The sequence below is a fragment of the Lutjanus erythropterus genome, chromosome 10 (genome assembly GCF_056507025.1).
Source record: "Lutjanus erythropterus isolate fLutEry1 chromosome 10, fLutEry1.hap2, whole genome shotgun sequence".
NCBI classification, from domain to species: Eukaryota; Metazoa; Chordata; class Actinopteri; order Lutjaniformes; family Lutjanidae; genus Lutjanus; species Lutjanus erythropterus.
The window spans coordinates 33,031,629-33,057,478 of NC_139326.1; the positions used below are offsets into that span (position 1 = coordinate 33,031,629).

Genomic DNA, 25,850 nt, shown 5'->3' on the forward strand with positions numbered 1-25,850 from the left:
ACACCATCGCAGCGAACCCACCACCACCACCCACTGACTGTCGACCGCGGCCAGCTACCACTAATCTGCCTCCACACTGCTGAATTCTTCTTTTTCGCTCTCTCACGGCCGCGCCCGCTGTCCAAACAATCAAACCCTGGCCATGAGCGCTGACCCCTCTCCATGGCTCATTGTTTTAGTTTTACTCTACAGGCTCCATGTGGTTTCTCCTCCTTTTGTTTTTTATTTATCATCCTCCTCCCCCCCTCTGTCTCTTCGGCTACTTACTGAAAATCTGCACAATGTATTTATCTTCCTGCTCGGGTTCAGCTGAGTGCTGCCATGATTTCCATGTCGAGAGTGACTTTCTGCATGTTTGACTCCTAATCTGACTCCAGGTCCTGGATTGCGAGGGAAACATATGTGGTATGTGACTCCAAGTGTGTTTGGATGTGCCGAGTATAATTGATAGCATCTGTAAGAAATTACCCAAGGTTTCAAAACATCACCCTGCCAATTTGAAAGAGAATATCAGCCCTTTTAGAGATTAAGGTGTTGTCGAATGTTGCCGAGGGTCGAGCTGGGGTTTCCATCTGTCGCTAAGTAGTCAGTTTGCAGTGCGAAAATGTGGTCTTGATGCCCCGTCGGGAAGCAATCAAGCTTTAGCTGCAGGGTTTTTTTTCTTGGCTGGGTGGTTGGTTGTGAGGCTTGGAGGTGGCCCCCGTCTTTGAGCATCTGAGCCCGTGAAGCGGCCTGCCTAACCCAGGTTTTGTCTGGGCACTGGTGCAAACGAACAAAAGGGATCGTCAGTGGAGGGCGGCGTCGGAGGGGGAGGTTTCAGGGAAGAGGTAGAAAAAGGCAGGGCCGGGGTGGGAAATGACGGAGGCGTCTGAAACCAGGAGGCCAAGCGTGAAAGAGATGAGAGAGGGAGAGAAGCCCAGATTTGGCCAAGGATCAGTCGCCAGAGAAGGAGAGATTAAGGTCCCATCATTTCCAGCTGCATCATCAGGGCTTTGGCCCTCTCCCTTACAGTTATTTGTGTGTGTTTGTGCGCCTGTTTGTGTGCTTTACCCCTTGACAGTTGACTAGAAAGACTTTAAAAATTGAAGCACTCACATAAATGCACAAATACACAAAGATCACCGCTACACAGTCCAACACCAGGTCAACTGGATTTCCAATAAATCCAGAGAGCTGGGACCTCTGCCCCGTCTGTAAGTGAGATGAGGCCTGCCTGGCTGGCCCTGGACAGTATGAGTGAATGCTCCCCATTCTCTGTTTTCACCCTGGGAGAGCATGCTGTTTTGGGCCTGTGCCATGCATTGTCATCATCTCTGGTTCCCCTTCCTCTACTTGACTTCCCTCCTGCCTCAGTTTCATCCCACAAACAAGCCTTGTTTTTGGCTGGATGCTTGGATCACACGGCCGCTGTTCACAGTTGTTTTTTTTTTTTTTTAACAGAACAAACTCGTGCACTATGCGCTTACACACTCCCCCTTTTCTCCCTCATTCTCTTTTTGAACCTCCATCATGTGATTCTTCACTGTGGAGAGCTGCCGAGAGGGCAGGTGGTAGAAACAGAAGGGGCTGATGGGAAATTGGACGACCCAAGGTTAGCCAGGCGATCTTTGCTGGAGGATTAATTGTGTAAGAGCCATGTAATGATTGCTGGCATGTCTCCGGAGTGAAATCCTGTTAGTCACTGCACAGGGGTCAGGCTAAGACTGAGCGCGTCGCGTATGAGTGTGTGTGTGCGCGCGAGGAAGGAAGGTGACTCCGATCACGCCGGTATGCATGACCAGGTGGCGATCTGACAGGTTCTGTTGTCTCAACCTAGAAGCGCTCTCCCACTGTGTTCAGACTGAGACATACAGATCTAATTTCTGCTTGCAGAGGTGGTGTAGGAGGGAGAGGGAAAGCTGTCCTCATGTAGCCTATACCTGAAATAACTGACAACAAGAACCATGTGGTGCTGACAGGAAGAATCTTTTGTTGTAGATGATTTGCTGTCTAGCACTCAATCTCTTTTGACTCGTCCACTAGTTTAAAAGGTCAAGCTCAATTAGAAATATTGACAAAGGCTGATATTGGCAACCAAACCATTGGTCCTAATTAGTACTACACTGTATATAGGGTTAGGCATTGAACCTCATTTTTGTCTGCTCAGATTCTTTTTGTTCATTCTATAAATAATAACTTTGCCGGTTTTTAACTTCATTTTATTTCAGTCAGTCATTGGATCATGATGTAAATATGTGCAGTGTTAATATTTTGTGTCTGGCTTCTGCCCTTAACACAACCCATAAAGAAACACTCAGCATAACAGGGAAATTACTATGATTCCCAAGGGGACCCAGAATATACAGATGGATGCTGGGGTGGTGGAGGTGGAGCTTTCGGTGGGTTTTGGACAATGCTATACAGCAACGGTGGTGGCAGCAGTCACATCGAGTGACAGGCATGGCAGCAAAATACTTGACACAGCACTGGCAGCTTACACTGTTTGGATTAGACACCGTTACATTTGAGAACTTTTGTCTTTTGTTAAATGAAAAACATGTTCGTATTACCAAGCTAACGTCCTGAAACAAACTGTTTGAATTAAACTATTGTTTTGGTATTGATACAGAAACTTGGATATTGTATTTGACTGAACGTGTTGAAAAAGGATACCCATCCCTTACAGTTTGGCTGTTTCAGAGTTTCAGCACCAGTAACTAAGTAAGATTGTTTTAACCTTAGTTCAGAAATGTGTAAATATGTTTTGTATGTCTTTTTGGGGCCAATTTCCTGGGCGATATTTGTCATTCTATTTTGGTAATTTAATGGTCAACAGAGTGACAGCCGTTACTCCGTGGCTGGCTGTCATCCAGCGGCACAGTACACACCCACTCAGCTGGACCGTGAGTGCTCTGAGCTGAGTGAGGAGTGAGAGGTAAACAGCCTGCAGAGTCTGACTCTTTGCGCTCTTACCCCACAGTGAATTAAGAATTTAATCTGACCAAGCCAGAGTTGGTGATTGTTGGAAGAATGGGAACACTATCAAGGACAGTTTAGGTGAGATTTACATGATTTTCTGTCAAGTTTGAATGAAGTGTGTCTTAGGAGTTAACAAGCAAACAATTAAGCTCGTCTTACAGTGGCAAAAGAGAGCAGCTTGAATTCAGAAAGTGAACAGTTGTATTTCTCTGTTGATAAAGGAAAATTGGTGTGAGAATATTTAATTTCTTGACACTTTGTGAGTTCATTTTGTTTACTGGGCATAGTGAACGTATGTAGCGTACGTAACACGTTGAATTCTCCGCTTGCGCACAACTCCCAGCTGAGACTTGAGCGGATGGGAGGAGGTGGCAGAGGGACGAAGATATCGCCAATTGCTGATGGAAGGGCTGACAATGGTCGATTAGGAAATTTTAACATAGCGCCCAGCCCTAGTAGTGGTTCATTGTTTTCAACCCTCAACTGCTCAATATCTGTGTTGTTATCTTCATTGTTTGATTGCATAAAAAAGTAAACTCTTTTATTTCAAATTTACGCATATGGTGATGTGTTCTTTATACCATGATGAAGAAAATAGCAACATGTCATCTTCCTTACAGTATTGCAATAAATTGAATTATAACCCCCTGTATCACATCACCAGCTTTTTGCCAATACACGGCCCTACTGAGGATGTAGGCCAACAGGATAATCTACAGACTTTGTTATGAACAGTCTCGTGTACGAACAATTTTCTCTCTACTTAACTACACCCACCAACCATTATCACCATGCAGAGGGAAGCAAGCATCTACTCATGGGTGAGATGTTACAGCTCAGTTGAGTAGGACGCTATAAATGCTGACCTCCCACACTGTCACAAGCACGAGCCTCTCGTCCATGAATAGATGCATGCTTTTTTCTGCGTGGTGATACGGTTGACAGGTGTAGTTTGGTCTGTGGATTATCTTGAGGATATTTTTTATCAAGGGTGAACTGTTTCTTTATTTAGTACTGGAGCTCCATTTCCTCCACATTGCAATTTGTACTCTACACCTTGGACACTTACTCTGGGTGTGACTCATTCTCTCAACTCCAAGTTAACTGAAGTTTTCTTGTTGTGATTCTGTCCCGGGGGAAGGAAAGCCCCTTATCTACGTACCCCCTCTCCTTTTCCATCATTTTACTCTATCTCTCCATCCTCAGACGACACTGAGGCAGCTTATTGAACACAGATGATGAATGGGTGTGGATTGATGGCAGATAGCAGGCCGCCGCTAATTGACACCGCCGTATCTCTTCATCTCCCGTCTTTGTATTCTCCTCCTCCTCCTCCTTTTCTTTTCGCAGCACAGCAATCCATTATGGCTCAGATTAGTCGCTCTTAAGGAGCCGTATGTCCCTGTGTGATCTATCGTAATGAAATATACTCCACAGGATATTGCTCAAGGGCTCTTTCCAAGGCTATTGTTTTTTGGGGGGCATTGATCGTGTTGTACGTTGCTGAGTTATGGAAGAGTACGAGTTCTTAAATCTCTTCTCTTTGTTGGATTTACACACTACTTTAAGGTATAGCCAACGTAGCTACATTTTCTTTGCTTATTATAGTTCCAGTATGAGCACAGTCCAAGCTTCATATGTTCATGAAGTAGCCATTAGCTGTTCTCGGTCCAGGCACTAATCGGAAAAGTGAGGTCCAGTCAAAGCCAACCACACTGGACTGAGTAAAGTGCAGGTTGAACAAATCCTCAGGCCTTCTTCAGAGCCAAATCCCTGTTTGTTTGACGCCTCATCCTCTTCACTACCACCGCCTGTACAGAAGCGATTTCACTGGCAAAGCTCTCGCAAGCTCTTTTTCTCCTCATCAGAAGTGGAGTCCAGTTCTTGGCAGGGCTTTTTAGGCTAGGCAAGGAGACAAACATTCTTGTCGCTTTGTTATTTACCCGGCCTCAGGAACCCTAAGGTGTGTTTATGTCTCTGGATAAACCTGATCCCTAACAGATAAGCTTGCTGGGTTTATGAAAGCTCGTGTTTTGTATTCTGTTCCAGGTGCTCTTAATATGTTTTTATCCGTTTTATCCAGGTTTGACTCTTGCTGACACACACTTTCACATTTTCATGGCACGCTCTTCAACACAGCCGTACTTGTTCCAGGGTAACAGGTGCGTTGTGATGTTCTGCTCAAGGGATACTGGGGTAGTTGTGAGCTGTGAGAGGTCTTCCCTTGTGTTTTTTGATCCAGCTGATTGGGAATCTTAGCCTACAAAAATCAGATCATGAGCTCACCTGTCCAACCTTGATGAGGCATCCACCATTCAACCACTTCCGTAAGATTTTGCATGTGCTTGAACCACCTCGCCCTCCCTAAGCACGTTCTCTCTCGTACCCTTCTACCACTTTATCATTCATCTCTCTGCGATCAGCCATTAACTCAGTGTGCTCCACTTCTCCCGCCCTTGACTAAAGGGTATGCTTTCCTGAGTCTCCTCGACTCCAAATCAGCTTCGTGTTCCCCTGGGACCAGCAGAGAGCCGCGCTAGCCCACAGCCAGACGGCTTTTAATCATTTATTTAGGGGCTGTAATGTCGAGTTCAACTCGACTCTCTCCCTTAGTGCTCGCAGAAACGAGAGGGAGTGAGCGAGGAAAGTGAACGAGAGACACTACATTAAGCCTGGATCAAGAAGCCAGTTTGTCAGCGAGCCTCTGAAGATTCCTCCTTCCTCTCTGTCCACTATGTGTTTTAAACCAGTGGAGGATAGTGCTGCTTTTATTACATATTGCTGTTTGGATGGCGTTTCCTCTGGGTTCCCCCAATGAACCTTCAAAGGAATGAAACATCATAGGAATGCAGGATGTCCAGATTTAATAAGCAGGAAGCAGGAGAGGTGGAATACTCACTGTGAATGTGCTTACTTCATATGGATATCATACATGTTGGTACACATTCACATACACCTACGCTGCATGACTTTATTGAACGCCTAATAAACTATTGTCTGTCTTTATTAATTTTCAGTTGTTTCTCTTGAGTTCACAAAGAGGCACAGTGCTAAGAGGAAATGCTTCCATCTCCACAGCTGAGATGCCCAGCCCCATTTAATATAATACAAGACATATTATACAGTGCTGAAAACACTTTTATTTTTCCCAAAAACGATCACAAATGTCTCAGGAAGAGCTAAGCCCAAGATGCAGTGGTGGTGGTGCTGCTGCAAAACAGTGTCGATGAGGAATTTGTTTTGATGCTAGCTTGATGACATTTGTATCATTACCATCCCATGTGCTAATTTGCCATTTTCAGGGTGCTGGTTCAACTTTAGAAGCCACTGGATTAGGCCTGGGCAATGTAACGATAGCAATGTGTAATGGTGATAAACACATCATCAATAGAAATAAGCAAGTGGTAGGTAGCACACCAGTATGATTGGATGGATGGATGGAAGGAAGGACATCCGTTGTGTATAAACTGTGCAGGAATACTGTCCCAAACAAGACTGGTAATACAACAAACTTATTTTATCTGCTTAGCCACTTCTACCTCAATATCGAGCAATCTGAAACATGACTATCATGACAGACTTTCCAGCTGTATTGCTCAGGTCTACACTGGATTACCTGTCAAATTGTAACAGGCAGCTCAGAAGTGACAAAGGACCTTGAAAGACAGTGTATACTCCAACAGACTTCGCAGTTCTGTGTCTGAGAAATGCTTTATTTTGGTTGTTAAATGGATCCATAATTCACTTCCATGTGGCATTAAAAACATTTTACATTTTTAAATAAGTACTGTATGTACCCAGAGACTTTGCAAATAAGGTATCTAATGTTTTCAGCAGCAGGTGCCACTGGGTGTAATTCACATTTATAATTGAACAGAGCAAGGATGTTGATTGGAGGCAACTAATCAGCACTGACCTTTCCTGAATACTATTAGAACGCCCTTCCCAGCAGAGCCATGCAGTTTAGCCTGGGGTCAGATGTAAAAAATGTCTTTTTCTCCGCTCAGCGATGGTTGCGTGTAAATAAATGTGTCTCTTTCTATGCAGCAGATAGCCTTCCCAGTCATTAACCCCAATAATGAGACTTTGGAACCTTTCTCCAAATGTAATGACCTAACTCGGCTCAGTTAGGAGTGCTAATTGACTCTAAGTTACCAAATAGAGTGGAGCAGGTAAATGGGTAAAGTTTTCATTCGCTACGTGTTGGCTGAAGGAGGTTGTTCATACGCCTGAACGAAAGGACTTGGGTCTTTTTCCCAGTGGGAGTGTGGAGGCTGGAGGGTTGTGGGAAGTGGGGAAAAAGATCCTCAACATAAAAAGTGCAAACTTTTGACTGATCAGCAAGAAGGACTGGAGATCAATGAGGGCCGTGTGGGGCTTTGAAGCCTGAGAGGAGTTGGCCAATCAATGGAGAACTTGTTAGTGCTCCTCCAAGATGTGAAGAAAACAAGCCGGTCTCCCTCCATAAGGCGTCGCTTGTAGTGTTTTAACACGGCAGAGAACAACACTAAAACTTTTCCTCTCATTCTATCCTTGGCCTTCACTCCGTCTCTCCCTCCAGCTCGGTGTAATTGGTTGGGCAGAAATAGCCTGCTTGGTTCACTTGTTTTCACTGATTTTCTCCGTGAGGTGAATTTGCAAATGGTTTAAGATAATAGGGGAGGTTTTTGTTTTTCATAACTTTGATCTTACATTTTTTGGATTAAGATTAATGGGGGTCAGAAAGTTGAAGTTAAAAAACTACCCTTTAAACATATATTCATTGGTGTTTTGTCACATTTATGAGTAAAACGACACTTCCCCCGTGCAATTAAAGGAACAGGAAGTTCACACAATATAAATGGCATGTCAGAGACTTAAAAAAAACCCTGCAAACTCAGTTACAGCTATCTGGACTAAGTGTAAGTAAGCATATGACACCCTGCTTCCTCTTTTTCCTCTTTAAAAGAAAATAAGACCTCTAGTTTCCACTACACCAACCTTTCCCTCTACGCCCTCTCCATTACTTTCGATTTCCTCTCCCTCTCTTGGCTCCGTGCTGTTTTGGTTATCAATGATTGCCTCAAATGCCTTCCTTCCTCCACTCCATCACGAGAGCTGTAATTTTGTCACACTCATACACAGCGCCGGGCCACGCCAGGGCGTTGCACCTCCAACCGCTGACTCCATATCATTTTCCATCAGTAGGAAATGCAGTGGGAAGCACATGCTTCTCACGCATCCACGCCAGGTCAGGTGGGGTACGGGGGACTCCACACTCACTTTCATCCCTAGCCCGTGGACACTCTTCCTTCAAATCCACGGCCTCCCAATGAAATATGAATCAGAAACACTCCTCTAGGCTTTTGCTTGCCTTGAAAGAAGCTTTAACTCAATTTGTGGTCTCAAGAGGTGAGAAGTCGCTTGCTACCCTGCATTGCAGTGTTTGGATATAATATCAGGGACAAATAAATCATGGACTGTCAGGACTAGAAACAAACAAGAAATACTATATATATATATATTTTTTTTTTCTTGTATACTATATAGGCATTGTCAAGAGTGTGTGTGCTTACAGATGTATCATTTTCGAGTGCTGTTTCAAGCTGTGTTTTCTGGAGCCTACTCTTGTTAAGTAGTGAGCTGAAAAGTGAGGGTGTGGACATCAAGGCAGTGAATGGGCTTTTGTTGTGTCCCACTTTTACTCCAGAGAGCTGGATTTGTTCCATAACCATAGTTTATTGCCATAACCGTGATTTTTTTTATTTTTTTTATTTGTCTTAAAGTTGAGGAAAAAAGATTGAAATAAATTCTATCCCAAAATACAATTTGTTTTCTTCTTGTAAAACAAAAGATGTTGTGTTTATGTAGGCTGGAACAACCCAGTTTTATTAAACACATCAGTAAGAAGTCCATCCATCAAACAGTCTTCAACTTTTAGTGGCACAGTGCTAAAACTCACAAGTTCACAAGCATTTTATGCCACTTTTCAACGCTCAAATCAAATTCCTCCAAACGTCACAAAAGCTAGATACTCGAAAATTGACATATTACGCTCTGAATCTGCATGGCATTTACATCGTAGGGTCACTTTTACAAAATTATTTATCAGACAAAATGAATGAACATTAAAAGGCCCATAACTCATCTTTCTTTGATTTTCTTTATTTTAAAATTAACTGACTTATTTGCTTAATTTATCAACTAAATTAACTGGATGGACAGATAAGAGATATTTTACTGCAGTTAATTATTACAGCTGCATGTTAGTTTATACAAAATCAAGCATGACTGGAACCTCTTCCATCATGTAATCAGTGAAATGTTGAAATGATTCATAAATATAAGCCATAAACATAAACTGCTCTTACCGGGGCAGGATAAAGGACATATTTAAACTTTTAGTAAGAAATACTTAGTTATGGGATCATAACTATACTTGTTTCTGTGTCTAATTTTGCCCATTATACTAAACTAACATATCTGCCTCTCTTCCTGGGAAAAAAAAAAAAAAACTATAAATCAATTTTTGACTGTAAATTTAAAAAATTACTGGAGGGCCATCTGGCACCCTATCACTGATGTATAGTGATAAAGCATTTTTTAAATATTGTCAGTTCTTAAATCACTTGTTATTCTTTTATGATTTTCATTCTGCAAATGTCATGTTTGCTTATTTTTGTATCATAAACACCTGCCATTCATCCCCTTGTCTCAGTATACATTAGTGCCTTTATTTACTACACATTATTATTCATGTACTGTGTTTCACACCACCATCCCTCTATTTGATGCTTGAGTGTCGCGTTGAAAATTGCGGGTGGTATTATAGTTAATACCCTTCATTTGCAATGTTCTTATTTATGCTCCATTTTTCTCTGCTGGATTCTAATATAATTTGTTGTTGCAGTGGCCCAATTAAAGTTTCATCTTGTCGCATATCTGATGGAAGATTACCTGGATGTTGTGCTGTTTTTTCCCCACGCTGTCTAACAACTGAATATGAAAATCGATTCGTTAACTCCTGATTGCCCCTCGTCTGTCTGTGCAGGAGCAGAGCCCCAGTAACGCCACATCCCTGGCTATGATGCAGGAGCCGCAGGAGGTGGTGGAGGAGACGGTCACCATAGAGGAGGACCCCGGCACCCCCACCTCCCATGTCTCGGTGGTCACCTCTGATGATGGCACCACACGGCGCACAGAAACCAAGGTATGTCGCCACAGTGCACTCAGCCGGGGTAGAGGAGGGAGTTGATTCAGTAACATGAGTTAATGAATACCAGAATAGAGTTATATGTCACAACTATACTGGCAGACTTAGAACGTTAGCTGTGACCTGCAGGTAAAGCTGATTACCTTTATATTATTTACTGAACAGAGCTGATATTCAGCCTGGTACCTGCTATCCAGAGACGATAAAAGCACACACATTCTGCACTGGAGTAACAAAAGACTCTGGTGAAAGTAGAAGTACTGATTCAACTTCTTTACTCGAACAAAAGTAAAAAAAAATACAGGCTCTGAAATGACCTAAAAAACGTTGCTCTCTGAAGGACATTTCTTCTGGCTGGTTCTGTGCAAAGCTAAATGGATCTCACATTTTCTCTGCTGAGTCTCAGTCGAGTCGTTTTCATCTTGTTACATTTTTTACATCGTTTTCATCTCAGTATCGTCCTTTTTGTGTTATGTAGTTTTTCGTTGTTTTCATCTTGTTATATCTTTCAGTCGTTTTTCATCTTATTATGAGTGTTTCACCTTGTTATGTTTTTCAGATGTTTTTTGTCTTGTTATGTCTTTTATGTAATTTTTCTCTTGCTGTTTTTTAAGTCGTTTTTTGCTTGTTACATATTTTTTGCCATTTCTTTTTAGTCTTGTTATGTGTTTTGCATCGTTTTTGTATTGATACGTCTTCTTATGTTTTTTTATGTAGTTTTCTTGTTACATCTTCTATTCATTTTTTATTTATTATTTTCATCTTGTTATGACCTTTACGTTATATTTAGCTTGTTAAACCTGTTTTGTCTCATTTTTTCTTTGTCTGGTTACGTGTGTTTTGTCTTGTCAAGACATTTTGCATCTTTTACATCGTTTTTCATTTTACATTCGTCTTTTGGCGTCGTGATATGCACTGATGGATAAACCAAGGAATCGTCTTTTCTGTCTGTTATTCTCCCATCCATTTCCTCTCAGGTCATTAAGACTAAAGCAATGAGTCTGTTTTGAAAACCTAAGGGGTAGAAAGTGCAGATATTTATGTTAAAATGTAGGGAGTAAAAGTAAAAAGTATAGTAACAAAGTAGTTGTACTGTGTTCCTTCCCACCTCTGCTGCTATCACACGTGAGCACGACGCCTCAGAGCAGTTGTATTGTTGTGGTAAAGAGATCCCGTTGAGCTCATAGCTGCAAAAACACCCCAAAAGTCCCTTTGATCCATTTCAATATTGCTTCAAATTATGCTTATGGATTACCGCTTCCAAACAGCACGGTACTGTACCTCTACTCACACACACACTTCCCCCATGAAGAACTCTAAATCCCATAATCCTACAGCCCAGAGTGGTTTCATCTCCCTTTCATGGCTTTATTTATTTGATGATTGCGTTATTATGAGCCAGCTCCCCTTGTGTTCTCCTAGTTTTGTGCTTCTTAATAGCTCCTTTGTTGATTCGTCCTCTACTGTGTTCTGTTGTTTTTCTGTAAGGACTTGTCAACTAACGTGAAGGTGAGTGGACCTTTATACAAGTACGGCTTTTCCCACCACGCCACCATTTTATGTGTGCGCCCATGCAGGCTACAGCAGCAGTACGCAACACAGTCTGCTTCATCACAAGCCAAATAATACTGCAGTCTATACTCTAAAGTACTTCTCAGTTCACTGCTTGTTGCTTTCACCTCCTGGGATTAGACCCATTCTCTTTTTTTATGATTTCTTCTGCATGGCCTTCTGTCTCTTTCTGTCCCTTACTTATTCTTCTCTTATAAATACTATGTTACAACATCCCTCATTTACATTATAGGAGGTACAAAATAAACTGCTCAGCTTCTGTAATACTGTATGTAACACATATGTAGGAATATTGATATGAGATGGAAAGTATCTTGCTATATGAGGACATGCTTAAATCCCTGTCAGGAATTGTAACTCCTTACTTCTTCTCCAGTTGGCCAGCTTTTACCAGATGAATTAGTGTGTTATAGGGCTGTCGCAGTTACAGAATTTCCCCTGTGGTTCTTTAGGTTGGCTCCTATGTGTGCTGCGCAGTATTAGCGGCATTCTTTTGTTGTTTCTGCTAATTATTTCATTCATGATAAATGAAGTAATGTGGTGCAGTTGCGCTTAGTAAGGTTATCTGTCGATCTCTCCTCACTTTCTAGCAAGCAACTTTGTGGTAAATTTACATACAGCCGCAACACAAAAATAACACACACACTGGCTAACATTAAGTTCAACAGGTTAACCTACAAAATAAACACTAAAACAGTATAAAACATGGCAAAACTTCAAGCTTCAAAGTTTGAAGTCGAGTTACAAACGGCTGATATCGATCTATTCTTGAGCTAAAACTGTTATTGGCCCTCATATTGCTTGTTTAATATTTTGAAGCATTGATTCATTCATTTAACACACACTGAAGCATAAATAAGAAGGGTCCGGCGGCTCGAGAAGAAGTAAACATGAACAGAGTGGTTCTTGCCATCTGTCAATAGGGCAGCATTTCAAAATTGCGATTACTGTGACAGCCCTTGTGTTTTGTAGCATATATACAGCAGTGCTGCTGAATACAAAATTGATCAGAATATGAGAGGGAAGATTACAAAGTGTCTTATTTGAACTACTTATAAAGAATAACATTTTTCAACTTTAAGGAATGACATCAGATTAATCTTCTGGGTGATTTCCACTGTAGAATGTTGCATCTATGGATGAAGACAGAGGCAAAGGACAGGGCTTTTAATTTCTTTTTAGTAAGCGCAGGGTAGTTAAAGGGTAGTTAATTCTAAAATATTGAAAACGTTTTTCCGAAATCCTGTTTATTTTAAACATGACCAGAGGGTATGTGCTTGATAATAGGGGGCAGCAGTGCATCTATCACAGGCCTGACTAGTGCCAAGGAAATATTTTGCTGGTTTCATTCACGAAGCACTCAAAATTGCAGATGCAATTGTAATTTCAATGAGTTTTTAAACGTATTATTTATTTTTGTTTATTATTTGCCAGCTGTAGCCTTTTAATGAATTTTGCACATTGGCTCCTCAAAGTTAAGAGCCCAGTGCTGAAAAATGTTTTCAAGTGGCATTAGTAATCTGCAATCACTCTAACCAGAATGTCTTCCTGTTGGTGTCAGGTTAAAGAATTTCAAGTGTGTGCCTGTTCATTGTGTGTTAGAAGACAGTCTGCACCCCACTTTTATGTTTGAATTCATCACTTTCTGTGCACAGAAACAAATTCCCAACAGATTCCACGACGGATTTCCACTTAAAAAAAAAAAAATCTGGTGAATCTACGACATCTTAGGGATTGAGGTGGGGGTTGGGAGCTCTTCCTTTTTGCTTCCGCATTTTGAGACATATCCTCAAAGATAAGCTTATACCGCAGCATTTTGCCTGGGATTCAGATGTAAACGTTGCCACAGTCGGCTTCTGCTGCTGCTGTAGGCTTCCAGAGGAGTGGAGAGAGCTGCGTGGAGCTCCTACTCTAGGGACTGTGAAACTGTAATTAAAAAGCCTGGTCTAATCCCTCATCAGGGAGGGCCCATTGCCCTCCAGCCTGTTTACTGTGAGGGGATTGGCCACACACACTCACTCAACACTCACATAATTTTATGCATTCATACACAGAACTTCTTGATGGCAGCGCACACAAAACGTGCAGCGAAACATTGCACTAATCAAGGGCTTTTCTGATGAGGAAGGGAAGAGGAAGGACGCCCCTTTTAAGGGCCTGCACCCTGCTGGGAAGAAGGATCGGGTGTTTTCTGGAAGTCACTTTGAGGAGAAAAGCAGATTAATGCTCAGGGTGAACTTCGGAAAGCCGGCGTCTCATGCCTTTGCGGTGGCAAATAGATCCAGACCCATCCAAGAGTTTATTCAAAAGAAACCCCTCCACTTCAGTTTCCTCTCTGTCTTCTTTTCCTTTCTGCAGCTCCTCTCTCCAGCTCACTTTCATGTGTTGTTTTTCACCCTCTCTCCTTTTCTATCTCTCGCTGCATTTCTCAGCAACTCACAGTTTTATTTATGTGCTTATCTGTTCTTTTGAACCAAAGTCTTGCCATACTGTCTAATGCTAACACACTCCTTTCCCTTGATGGTTATCCCCCATCTGACTGTTGGAAGATGAAACACAGAAGCTTCTCCCATCTTCCTGATTTGCAGGCAAAAAGTTTATTTCAGTGGTAAACATGTTTCTAGCTGATTTATTATCAGCAATATTACTAGTGAGAATGCTGGGAGATGAAGCGATGTTATTCTCTTTAATTGTCTTAATTTTTTGTTAAGAGAAAAAAAAATAAGAGAAGTCAACTCCAGATGCACCAAACATTCTCAGCCATTCAAATCCCAGGTGTGCTGAATGATGAATCCCACAGGATCATAAATTGGAGAGGCGTGGTCAATTGTTTATTATTAGCATAGGTAACGCCCCCTTCACACAATATATAAGGCTGGGTGCGCAAACACTCTGGCACATAGCCAAGAACTGGAGAGATGCCACCAAAAAAGGCTGTTAGAGGATCCTCAGCAGTAGTGAAATCTACATATTTATATAAATATTGATTTAATATATTTATTTAAGTATTTAGTTATTTTTTTGACTGGTCTGATAACTTTTAATTAATTTAGTCAATTTATTAGCTCCATAGATATCTTCAAATTACTTGCTTTGTCTGACCAACAGTCTAAAACAACTAACACACTGAATACATGCTGATGTAAAATAGATAAAAGCAGCAAAATTGTGAAGGAGGAAATTGATGTGAGAAGACCTTGTAAAACATGACATCATTAACCCTTTGATTCCACTGCACAGCGTCTTTCATTTTGAAAATTGACCGGTATTTATACCCACAGCACCAGTAATAAAAATACTTAAGAGATAATTGACCGGATTCTCTACGGAGTTTCTGTGTCTGACTTCCTGCCCGCTCGATCTGCTCCATGCACACTGACACAGCATCTGTCAGAAGTTGAGACGGTGTGTATTTGAAGTGGAGGGCGCTGCAGGTGGAATCACAAGCACTATGTAGAATAACAGCGATCACCTGCGGTGGATGTGGTGCAGCCTTAACAAGACACATCCAGGCCCGGTGGAATCAAGCTGTAAGCCTTAAGCTGTTTGTTTGTTCACGCAAAAGCAGTCAGAAACTACTCTGGTGTTCCGGTAGCTCAGTTGGCTGGGCGTTCGTCCTGTGAGGCTGTGAGTCCTCTGCAGTGGCCGTGGCTTTGACTCCCACCCATGGCCCTTTGCTGCATGTCATTCCCCCACTCTCTCTCCCCCTTACCTGTCATATCTTCAGCTGTCCTATAAATAATATTAAATGCATAAAAGCCCTCCAAAATATAAAAAATGATAATAAACTGCTCTGTATAAATAATAATCATTATGATAAATAATAGTTATAAATATTTAGATATTTTTTAACTTGATCTTCCTGGTGTTGGACAAACAATTAGTGGACTGTGACTAACCAATTGTTTTTTTTCTTACCTTGGTAGGAGTGCTCTTGAGCACTTGTAAACTTAACAAAGACACGAGCAAGTATAAGAAAACACTGGTGAATCACAGAAATCAGTGGGCACTGACAAAATAAAAACAAACTGTGGAAACAAACAAAAATACGAGGAAATTTATTCATAAATCACTTCCTGCATGAAGCCCATTGTCAGTGAAAAGAGACCGCAGCTGTGTTGTACTTTCCAGTGTATGTGTGTGTGTGTGTGTGTGTGTGTGTGTGTGTGTACTGAGGGGTCATGGTAAGTTTCAGCTGACAAATTCAGTTAATGTGGGACGTTTTTTTCATATACAGTTGGAAAACAACAATGAACGGCCTTTCAGTAGCAGATTAACTGCTGGTTCTATTTACATTTTCAATCAATTCAGCTCAAAGTGAATTGGCCCGGACCCTGAATGCATGTATGCGCTCAATTAGATCCACGTCCCGTCCTCCCGTCCCAGCATGCCATGCTTTCCCTTGGCCATCATCCAGGCCTCTTTTCCTGCTGGCAGACACTCTGAATGGAACACCAGTCATGTAGGAGGAAGAGCTCAGCTGGGCCAATAAAAGCAGCATTCCTCCTCCTTCCTCTGGATATGAGCTAATGAGAGTCGAGGCAGACCACACAAACAAATAAAAGCACTTTCACTACCCCTGCACACACTGGGGAGCCAACCTTGAGTAGGTAGGAGATGGTTTATCAGGTACAGCTGTTGTGAGAAATGAAGTGTCACTGTTGAGTAGAACAGAATAAAGAACAGACACTTTTTCTAGTCAGAGAGCATTACTTTGTTTTATTTCAGTCAGACTCTCTCCTGACTTCAGCAAGCAGTTTTTAAAAATAGTCACTGGAGCAGAGCGAGAACACACTCCTCTATCCTCCTCTCACAAATTGCATTCAGCTATATGTGGCTTAAAAGTGCGCAGGGTTGTGTCATTTTCCAGCCGTGTGCATTACAGACATAAAACTACAGTTACCACCTCGCGGTTGTGTGCGTCTGCCAACCAGTCAAGTTGCAGTTTACGCCCATGTCTGTCCAGACTCTTTTAATATGCAAAGAGGAGACATTGAGAAGACATCACTTCATCATTTTATGCTATTAGGTATCTTTGTGAAATAAAGCTGCAATGATTAGTTGACTAATTGTTTAGTCAGTCAAAAGAAAAATAATCTTCAACTACTTTCAATAATTCAATGATTGTTTTAGTAATTTTTTCAAGCAAAAATGTGTGATTTGCTGAACCTAGCTTCATAAATCTGTTGCTTTTCTTTGTCATTTGTGACAGTAAATGAAGCGTCTTTTGGTTTTGGACTGTTGCTTGGACAAAAGAAGCAATTTGATGACGTCACTTTGGGCTCTGGAGCGATGAGTATTTATGTAGTTGCACTCATAATTAGTGTATGAATTCTTCAGTTGTTTTTAGGTCACACTGAAATTTAACTATCAGGTTTCCATGACTTCATCTTGGGAATTTGTACCAAATTTGAAGAAATTCCCTCCAAGCATTTTTGAGATATCACATTCACAAGAATTGGATGGCCACATGGATGGATGGACAAACAAAAACATATCAGCAGATCATGGTGTCCCACTAGTGGTTTAGCGACATATGCTGATATCTTGAGTGGTATGTTGCTCATTCAGTGTCATATGCACACGTCTACAGAGGTGTATGCCACTTGTCTTCTACTGGTGCATGACTTTTCCCAGTGGCATCTGCACTTTGAAGTGAGGCCACTGTCAGACTGTCCTCCCAATGCATATGAAAATTAATCTCATATATCTTAAAGCTAATATTGGAGCTTGACCTGGTGTCAAATTACATCATGCTGGATAGTTGGCTGTAAACTTCTGTTTTCAATTAGTCAGTCCTGTTAGGGAAGATGAGCTCCAATATTAGCTTTGGGTATATCTCCTAGAATATATTAAATTAATTTTCATATGCATTGGGCTGACAGTCTGATGGTGGGCTCACTTCAGAGAGGTACCTGCCATTGTGTCAGTGGAACACAACTGGCACATACCTTTGTAGAATTCAGCATATGCCACTAAATGAGCGACATACCACTCTACTGATCGACATATGCCTCTGAACCACTAGTGGCATACCATTAGCCACGTTTCAGTTTCTGTGTCACTCAAACATAACATCTCTGGCCACGGTTGCCGCCGGCATAGAGCCATAATGACGGGGTGGAACTACATCCATGGTTTACTGAGAGCTCTACCCACCCATCCCTCCAACTCTAGGTGACCAAAGTAGTCAAAACCATCACCCGCCGCACCTACCAGCCAGTGATGGTGACCGACAGCTTGTTAGTGGAGTCCAGGCCTGCCACCCGGACCCCCACCCCGGTCTCCATTTCGACACCCACCCCGTTGGAGATGGAACCAGTAAAGACCGCCGGACCTAGTTTGCTGTGTTTCCCCCTCCCCCTGCCTGCTTCCCTGTTCCTCTAACATCATGTTTTTAAGATGCCCACATTTAGCCACTTTCTAGCATTATGGAGAAACTAGCAATTTCTACTTCAGTCACCCTCGCAGTTGCTCTTTAGATGGGCTGTAAATGAATCACAGGCTTCTTAAAAATCTGAATTACTACCTCATCCTCTCCCACTAACCCCCTGGCCACCGTGTCCATTTAAGCTCTCAATAAAGTGAATGCCGCAGAGGTTGTGAAACCTCTTACAGTGCTGTAAAGTGGACAGTTTGACGCCTGCTGCCTTTCCCTCCATTTTTAACAGTTTGGTAAACAGTTAAGGCCAGCATCTAACAGCCTGTGGTTGTCTCAAATACTTTTCAGTGCAGGCGGGACTTTCCAAACATACACATGTACAGACCTATATAGTACTTCACATGTGCAAACGCTCACACTCTACACCGTTTCAACAATTCTCTTTTAGCCCTGTTTACCCCACTTCAGCATATTTTAGACGTCCCTTTTGAAACGCAGGTCCCTCACCTCCCCCATCCCAGTTTACCCTTGCGCGATGCTTTAACGCCTTGTGAACTTGAGCGTACATCAAAGACTGTTTGAAAGCTGTGTGATGGCTCCCTTTGCAGCCCTTGCAAATCGCCTAAAAAGCTGTGTTAGTACAAGGCGGCAGGGTATGTCAAGGCTGGGAAGCTGCAGCATTCAACGTGTTCCCCTCTCAACTGACAGCTAGAAGAGAATAATAGAATAAAATATGATGATAAATAAAGAGTTGCCAGTTATGAATATGGGTCCCATTGTGAAGATATATCTCACAGGAAATTGAGGAAGTGTATCAGAAAATAACTTAAAATTGTTATTTAATATTACTTGAGAACTGAAACTGTATTTTTAGGGGGGGGTGATTTTTACTCCTCAAGTGTGGTGAGAAAGTCTATTTTGTTAGATCAAACTTTATAATTGGCCAACCTCCTGGTGATTAAATTTTTTATGAAATGTAGACATCATCTCCATCAGATGAGAAAATGTGATGGAGCTGATGTCTTACGGAGTTAACAAAAAGACGTATTCCTTCCTTTTTTTTTTAAAGCCAGGGAGTGAGACAGCGGACCTGAGGGTATAGCTAACCCCTTTATGCCAGATTAAATCATGTAAAAATCTAATGGAGTTGGCATAAATCTGGGGTGCAACTTTAAAGAACCAACATTTTCATTAAAAAAATCAATTTTAAAACAGAAATGATTATAATAGCCCTTTTGATTTTGAAGGCTTCTTGTCTGGGACAAGGGTGTGTTCTGGCACAGGACAAGTTTAGCAATGAAAGAAAATTTGAAATAAATATATATTTTATATACATAAATCCTAGTTTTTTTTCAGTAGGACATGATTTATCCCAATTCTCAAGAACGGGTGTATGCCGAAGTAATCTCAATGACATTTAGCTGTGGCCCCTACAGTCCCCTTGAGGCTGCGATCTGAACACCAGAGCAGCCTGCTTTGGGCTCTGTCATGGCTTACGAGTGTTAATCAAGAGGATGGAAGCGAGCTTGTTATTCCAAGGTCATACATATGCTTAAGCTAATGTGAATCAAGCAAATGAGCTTTTTATTTTTAACTGTGCAAAGCCAAGGCGGCCTGGCATCAGAAACAAACGTAAATTACTCAGTAATTACTCTGAACATGGAAATGAACCTTGGCGTTCCTGAAATAGGCTTTGTTATGTAGCTCACAGTCAGGGTGTAATCAAGAAACAAGGCCAGTGAAGATTTCTATTTGTTTCAACCAAGTTAATGAGGATGCCGTGTTGAACAAGCGATTTGTTGTTTTGTGCTTTTGCTCTTGGCACCCTCCGCTGTAGCGAGGGTTAATGCTTCGTTTGTGGTTTCTTGATATTGTTACATGCCTTTGCCCGCTCCTGATTAAAATCTAAATTACGGCATTGATGGGAAAGTAAAGAAAACCTAATACAATTAAGAAGGCCGGTGTTGATATTAAACCCATCACTTGCAGGAGTATTTTTTTTTGCCCCTCTTCTGCCCAAGAAATTCAGACGAGTGATCCACGCTCGTCAAGTGGGAATGAACCTCTCCGCAACACCTTGTCAGGCACAACACGACTTGCATCAGACCTGCACCCCTGCAGATGACGATTAATTTTCATCAACCTCATTAATTTTGAAGATGAATTTATAGCCGCGGACAAAATAGCCAATTATCGGCCACAGCAGAATTCACTGGGCAGCAAATTGGTTTCTGTATGGGTGGAGAGCCCAGGGAGGGAGGGGAGGGGGGGGGGGGGGCGGGGGGGGGGGGGGGGGTTTGCTGTCTATAATTCTGCTGTCAGACAGCCTCAGAGACAGCAGAGGAAGCAGAGTTATTTAGCTATAGGATGTAGCGAGCGTGAGAGAGAGAGAGAGAGAGATACACACAGGTTCTCCAGCTACACTGTGATGCTTCCCTGCTCCCTCAGGGAATGAAAGGATTCAAGGTCCAGTGGAGCTGGAGCACGTCAAGATGGCTCTGTTAGAGCACAATCCAGGAGACTCAGTCTACCAAAACACTCACTGCTTATTATGAAATATTTTGGGTTCAGATTTGGCTGACAGTGTTGCTCTTTTAACAGATTATTAATAGCATGTGTACTGACCTTTTCAACTTTATAATTTAATGCTGTGGTTTTCAAACAGGGGCTCTTGAGTGGCTTGGAGAGCGTCGCCAACAAAAGGAGGAGTAAAATATTAGAACTTTAACCACATTTTATGGAAGTTGGAACAACAAGAGAAGAAATAAGATCAGCCATTTTGATTGAAATTTATAGTGATACTAGTTTGAGTATTGATTGACTTAATTATCCTCAGATCGAAAAATAGAAATAAATACTATATTGTAAAATATAAGAAGAGGGGAATCCTTAAGAAGAAATCCTGTAAAAGTAGAGGTGCATCTATGTCTGTTTAATAAGAAGAGGTGCGTATGCATTTTTAATGGCATTGGAAAATCATGTCTTCAGGATTTCCAAGTACCCTGGAAACCATGATACCACCCAAGCCTGTTGCTTGAGTCTTTAAGAGCCCATTATTTTATGAAATGAAGTTTTTATGGCATCATAATGCGTCACAATACTCCCCAGGCTTGGAAAATTGAGTAGAACTAAGTTTGATTGAATTAACTCAAATGGATAAGATTTCCTCTGCTTTGGGGCTCAGATGTATGTTTATGAACACCAAGAATCAATTTTTTGAAACTTATCTTGTTTATTTGTCTGCCTCTGTCACTGTTTGGCCTTCTAACAGTGTCCCTGATCAGATAGATAGAGGAGAAATATCTTTGTTCAGTGGACAGCCTGAGTGTGACATGTCAGCTGGGTTTGCTGTAATATCATCCTGTCATGTCATCCACACTGTCTGACAGCTGAATCTGTTCCCCTCCACAGGTGACTAAGATGGTGAAGACGGTGACCACACGGACGGTGCGTCAGGTGCCCCTGGGCCCTGATGGCTTGCCCCTGCCTGAAGGCTCATCTCCACTAGGCAGCTACACCGACTCCATCGACCGGCGCTACATGAAGAATGGAGGCGACCGTTTCATCACGCCCCAAGCAACCTCCACCCTGACACGCTCCTACAACAACTCCTACAATGATTCATACGGCGAGACGCCCGAGAGCCAGTACGTTCGCCACTACGGCTTGCACGACGGGTACGCCGATTTGACGGACAACTACGGCAGCCTGTCACGGGGCGTCAACTTCCGGCCACCACGCTACCCCTACATGCCCAACAGCTACCGACCGGAGAACAGCTACACGCTGCCTATTCGTAAGGATGACTATGGCCATGTGGCCCAGCCCCAGGTGCCTATGGGTAGCAGCACCGTGGATCTGAACCGCTCACAGCCTGAGCGCTTCCAGCCCGAGCCATATGGCCTGGAGGATGATCGCCGCAGCTTGGGCCCTGAGGAGGAGGAACCGTATGAGCTGGAACCCGACTACTCCACTGCCAACCGACGCACCCTGCAGGGCGCCAACCGGGGTCGCACCCACCGGGAACCTCTTCGTGATGGGCCTCGAGTCAGGTGAGGATAAATGATAAAAACATCAGAGACTGGAGGTTTGCTTTTAAAAAGGGACACATGATGTGCTTTTCTACCTCAGAGCAAAGACATTACACCGATGAATCTGCATAAAAGTTGTTTTTATTCATCAGTCCCTGGTGTTAATACTTAAAAACCTGACAGTCTAGCGGAGCTCACAGGAGATAACAGTTTCATGAAGGTGTGCAAGTTCATACAGTATACATGTTAGTCTTTTTATGTTGGACAGTGAGTTCTTGTTCATATGCATGAGCGTAGACTTTGCCTTGACATGAGAGGAGATCAGGCCTGTTAAGATGAGAGGGAATAAAGAATACTTGTCTTGTTCTCGCCATAAAAAAGACTACATTACACCGTGCACAAGTAAACAGATGTCTCTTCTCCTTGAGCAACTTGCTTGAGAAAGAAAGAGAGAAAAAAAAACAAGTCTTTGATTGCTATTTTACTGCAAATGGATAGTGAACAAGTGTTTGTGTCAGAGGTAAAGAGGCGGAGATGATTCGAGACATGATGAGGGAGGGAAGGGAGGATAGAAGGGATGAAGGGAGAGCGGGAGAGGACAGAAGGCTTTTGTCAGTTATCTTTCAAAGCCTTTCCTTTTGTGTGCAACCTGTGTTGAGAGGACTATAACCCCTGGCTCGAGTGGGCTGAAAAAAAAAGCCAGTTAGCCTCCAACAATAAGATCCCAAAATGGACTTTTGTGTCCTAATAGCTTCCAATCATTTCATTGCCACTGAAAGGGGGGGCAGGAAAAAATGTCCACCCTCAAGTAAATTGAAGCAGGGGTTTGAAGTTGAGTCAGTGGGAAGTGTGTTCTCTTTGAGCAGTGATCTGTGGCAGATGGATATTTTTAAGTTTTCTGCACTTTTTTTCAATCTGAAGGCACAATATTTGGGCCCAGAGCCAGATCTATATGGAGCCATGGGGGCTGAGAGACAGGACAGAACAGGACAGGAAAGACTGTGGATGTTAAAAGGAGAGTAAAAGGAGACAGACATGTTCTCAGGCAGTGGTGTTGAGGATGTGTGATTGATGCTAAATATTTAATTCCTAAGTATAAGTCAATACAGTATATAATTTAAGGAATTTTACCCAAAAATCCAACATACTTGACAGGCAATGGCAGCGGTAAATCCATGTTTAACTACCTGGATTTCAGTAGTTTTAGGGAATTGCTGCAAATTATTTATCTCTATTTGCTCATTTTAGATTGTTGTCTTTTTGTCACTCTGTGGGTGTAATGCCATCACCCAACCTACTGTGAAATCACATGCATACCCTCTATATAAGACAAACAGTGCTCTCTCCAATGCCACCAGACTCCTTACGGAAAAACAGTGATAATACCTTGCAGTGCACAGAAGTTGCTGGACTAGTGCTGCTTGGATTGGTTTGTTAGTTAGTTATTATGCAAATTCAGTGAATCTGGACAAGCCTTTTCAAACACAGAAGTCACACATCAACACAAATAATCTAACAGATCAATGCGTAGCAGACCAGCAACTCCAGTGTTCTGTGAGCTAAAATGACTGATTTTCCTTAAGGAGTCTGGTGGCTTTGCAGAGAGTGATATTTGGCTTATATAACAGCAGTTTCTCAGAAAAGGCTGTCTGAAGGCAATGTAAAGGAGTGAAAATATTCTAAAAATAACAATTAATAACACTATAAACTGATATTGATTATTTTCAGTGGGTGTTTTTCACCATGACCCTGTCAACAGCAGTTCATTGCTGATTATGGATCATCCAAACTATCCTTTTAAGTCTGTGTGTCAAAAGTGATGCAGAATCCAGGTTGCTTGGCTTCTTAGCAGAGCATAAAGTTTGCCTTTTGACTTTTCTTAATCAAGAAGTACACTCTAGCTGGATTTAAAGGCCCCTGCATCGATGTGCAGGAGGCACTTAAGAGCTGATGCCTAATCAGACTTTCTGTCTTTACACACTTTTGACTTCATTCTGACACTTACAGTCACAGGATCTCTTTCTCACACACACACATACACACACACTCAATAAAAATCCACATCTTTAGAAAATGAGTCACTCCCCCATCCGCCTAGTGAGAGGCGCTTGCTGTGACAGGCAATTTGTAGCCTGCCTTACATGTGTCACAACACAGCCCTAACAGCCACATACACTGCTTCAGACACGCACACACGCCGACACACAAACATGCACACACAGACAGCTGCTAACATGAATGCCCAAACAAACACACACGCTTGAAGCCACTCTTGACTGACTGCTGCCTGGCTAATTGCAACAGAAAATAAATCCCAGATATTTCCTCCTTTCTTCTTTCCTGCGTTTCTCCTGCACTCACATCACCTGACATCAAATCACCAAAACATCAGCACACTACAAGCTTGTTTTTTTTTTTTCTTCCCAGGAACAGTGACAGTCAGCCCTCCCAGAGTGCCCAGGCTCCCCGGTGCACTCACACTGCGATTAGTATTCTTTCAAGAAGGGAGCGGCGACTCCAAAGTGCTGTAATGAATCTGGGAATTAAAGCGCTTTAATTACAGCTTATCATTCTCAATAATGCTCAGACAAAAATGAAGATGTTTAGTGCTAAAACGGCTTCCTGCGTTGGCACCAAGCACTCATTTTGTCCCCGCCTTGGAGTCCATCATGTGTTGGAAATGATAATGCATCATTTCTTTCTGGAGTCCTGTGGATGTGTGAGCACACCTCTAACTGAGCCCTAATGTACAGATGGGCGGTGAATTAAAGGAACAAGCTGAAAAACTGAGTGGAGATGTTTAGCAGTTTATTTATGCTACAGAGCATGATGGGATGAATCACTTTATGCAGTACACCTGTATGGAAGCATCTGTATTTATTATGTATCCCCACCCGCTGTACTCAGATGGAGGTGAGCGGTCATGGAGGTGGTAAAGTTTTTGGGTCTTATTGAATAATTCTTCAGCAGGGTGTCATTAGCTGTGTTAACAGCCGAGTTGTACGAGGCAGCAAGGAACAGCTCACTGATTTTAATACTGAAATGGTGTAATGGCTTAAAGGCAAATGCAGCAAGTCCGGCTGAGGTGGCTCGAAAGCACAGTCATGAAGCACCAGTTACAATCTGACAGCTTTTTTTTTTTCTAACTTACTTCATGTAATTCATGACTCTTTATAACAAGACTGATGAAAAGTGGTAAAAAAAAAGGTTTTGTGCTTTTTTTATTAGAGAAAAGTGAAAAATGGCAGCTCCCTTGTTTACATGTAGTTGTTCATAGGCCAGTCTTGCTGTAGATGTAACACGGCAGTGGTCAATTGCAGCGGTAAATGCAGCATCTACATATAAAGTGCTGGAATACTGAGATGTCGATTGGAGAATGAGACTGGGTGAGCAGGTGGATGTGGGAGGATTGATGGGAAAGTCTGAGGGCATCTGGTGGACAGGTGGAGAATGACAGTAAAGCTTAATTGAGATGCATGGGCCTGGAGAGGTGTGAATGTGGCTGGAGACAGGAGCAGAGGGACATAACAAGCAAAATAATAACAACTGAGGCAGCTGTTGTGACACAAGGACTCTATATTTTTTGCTGTCTTTACATTTGCACAGACAGTATATGTGCGTCTTGCTCAAAAGCAGCAAGAATACAGCTACCGAGGAAGGGAAGGGCATCTCTTTTCCCTTTCTTGCTGCTCAGGTTTTGCAGATAATGAACGTG

General features: G+C 42.3%; 1 protein-coding gene across 4 annotated transcripts in view; it reads left to right on the forward strand.

Moving 5' to 3' along the window:
• Window positions 1-25,850, forward strand: part of arvcfb (ARVCF delta catenin family member b) — a 309,702-nt gene that overhangs the window by 187,267 nt on the left and 96,585 nt on the right. For 2 of the 4 annotated variants that reach the window (XM_084729089.1, XM_084729090.1), the window contains exons 6-7: window positions 9,989-10,147; window positions 21,516-22,156. In XM_084729089.1, the coding sequence (XP_084585215.1) occupies window positions 9,989-10,147; window positions 21,516-22,156 (800 nt within the window). Of the gene's footprint in view, window positions 1-9,988; window positions 10,148-11,638; window positions 11,660-17,899; window positions 18,044-21,515; window positions 22,157-25,850 lie in introns of all 4 variants that reach the window. The other 2 variants (XM_084729087.1, XM_084729088.1) reach the window with 2 other exon arrangements.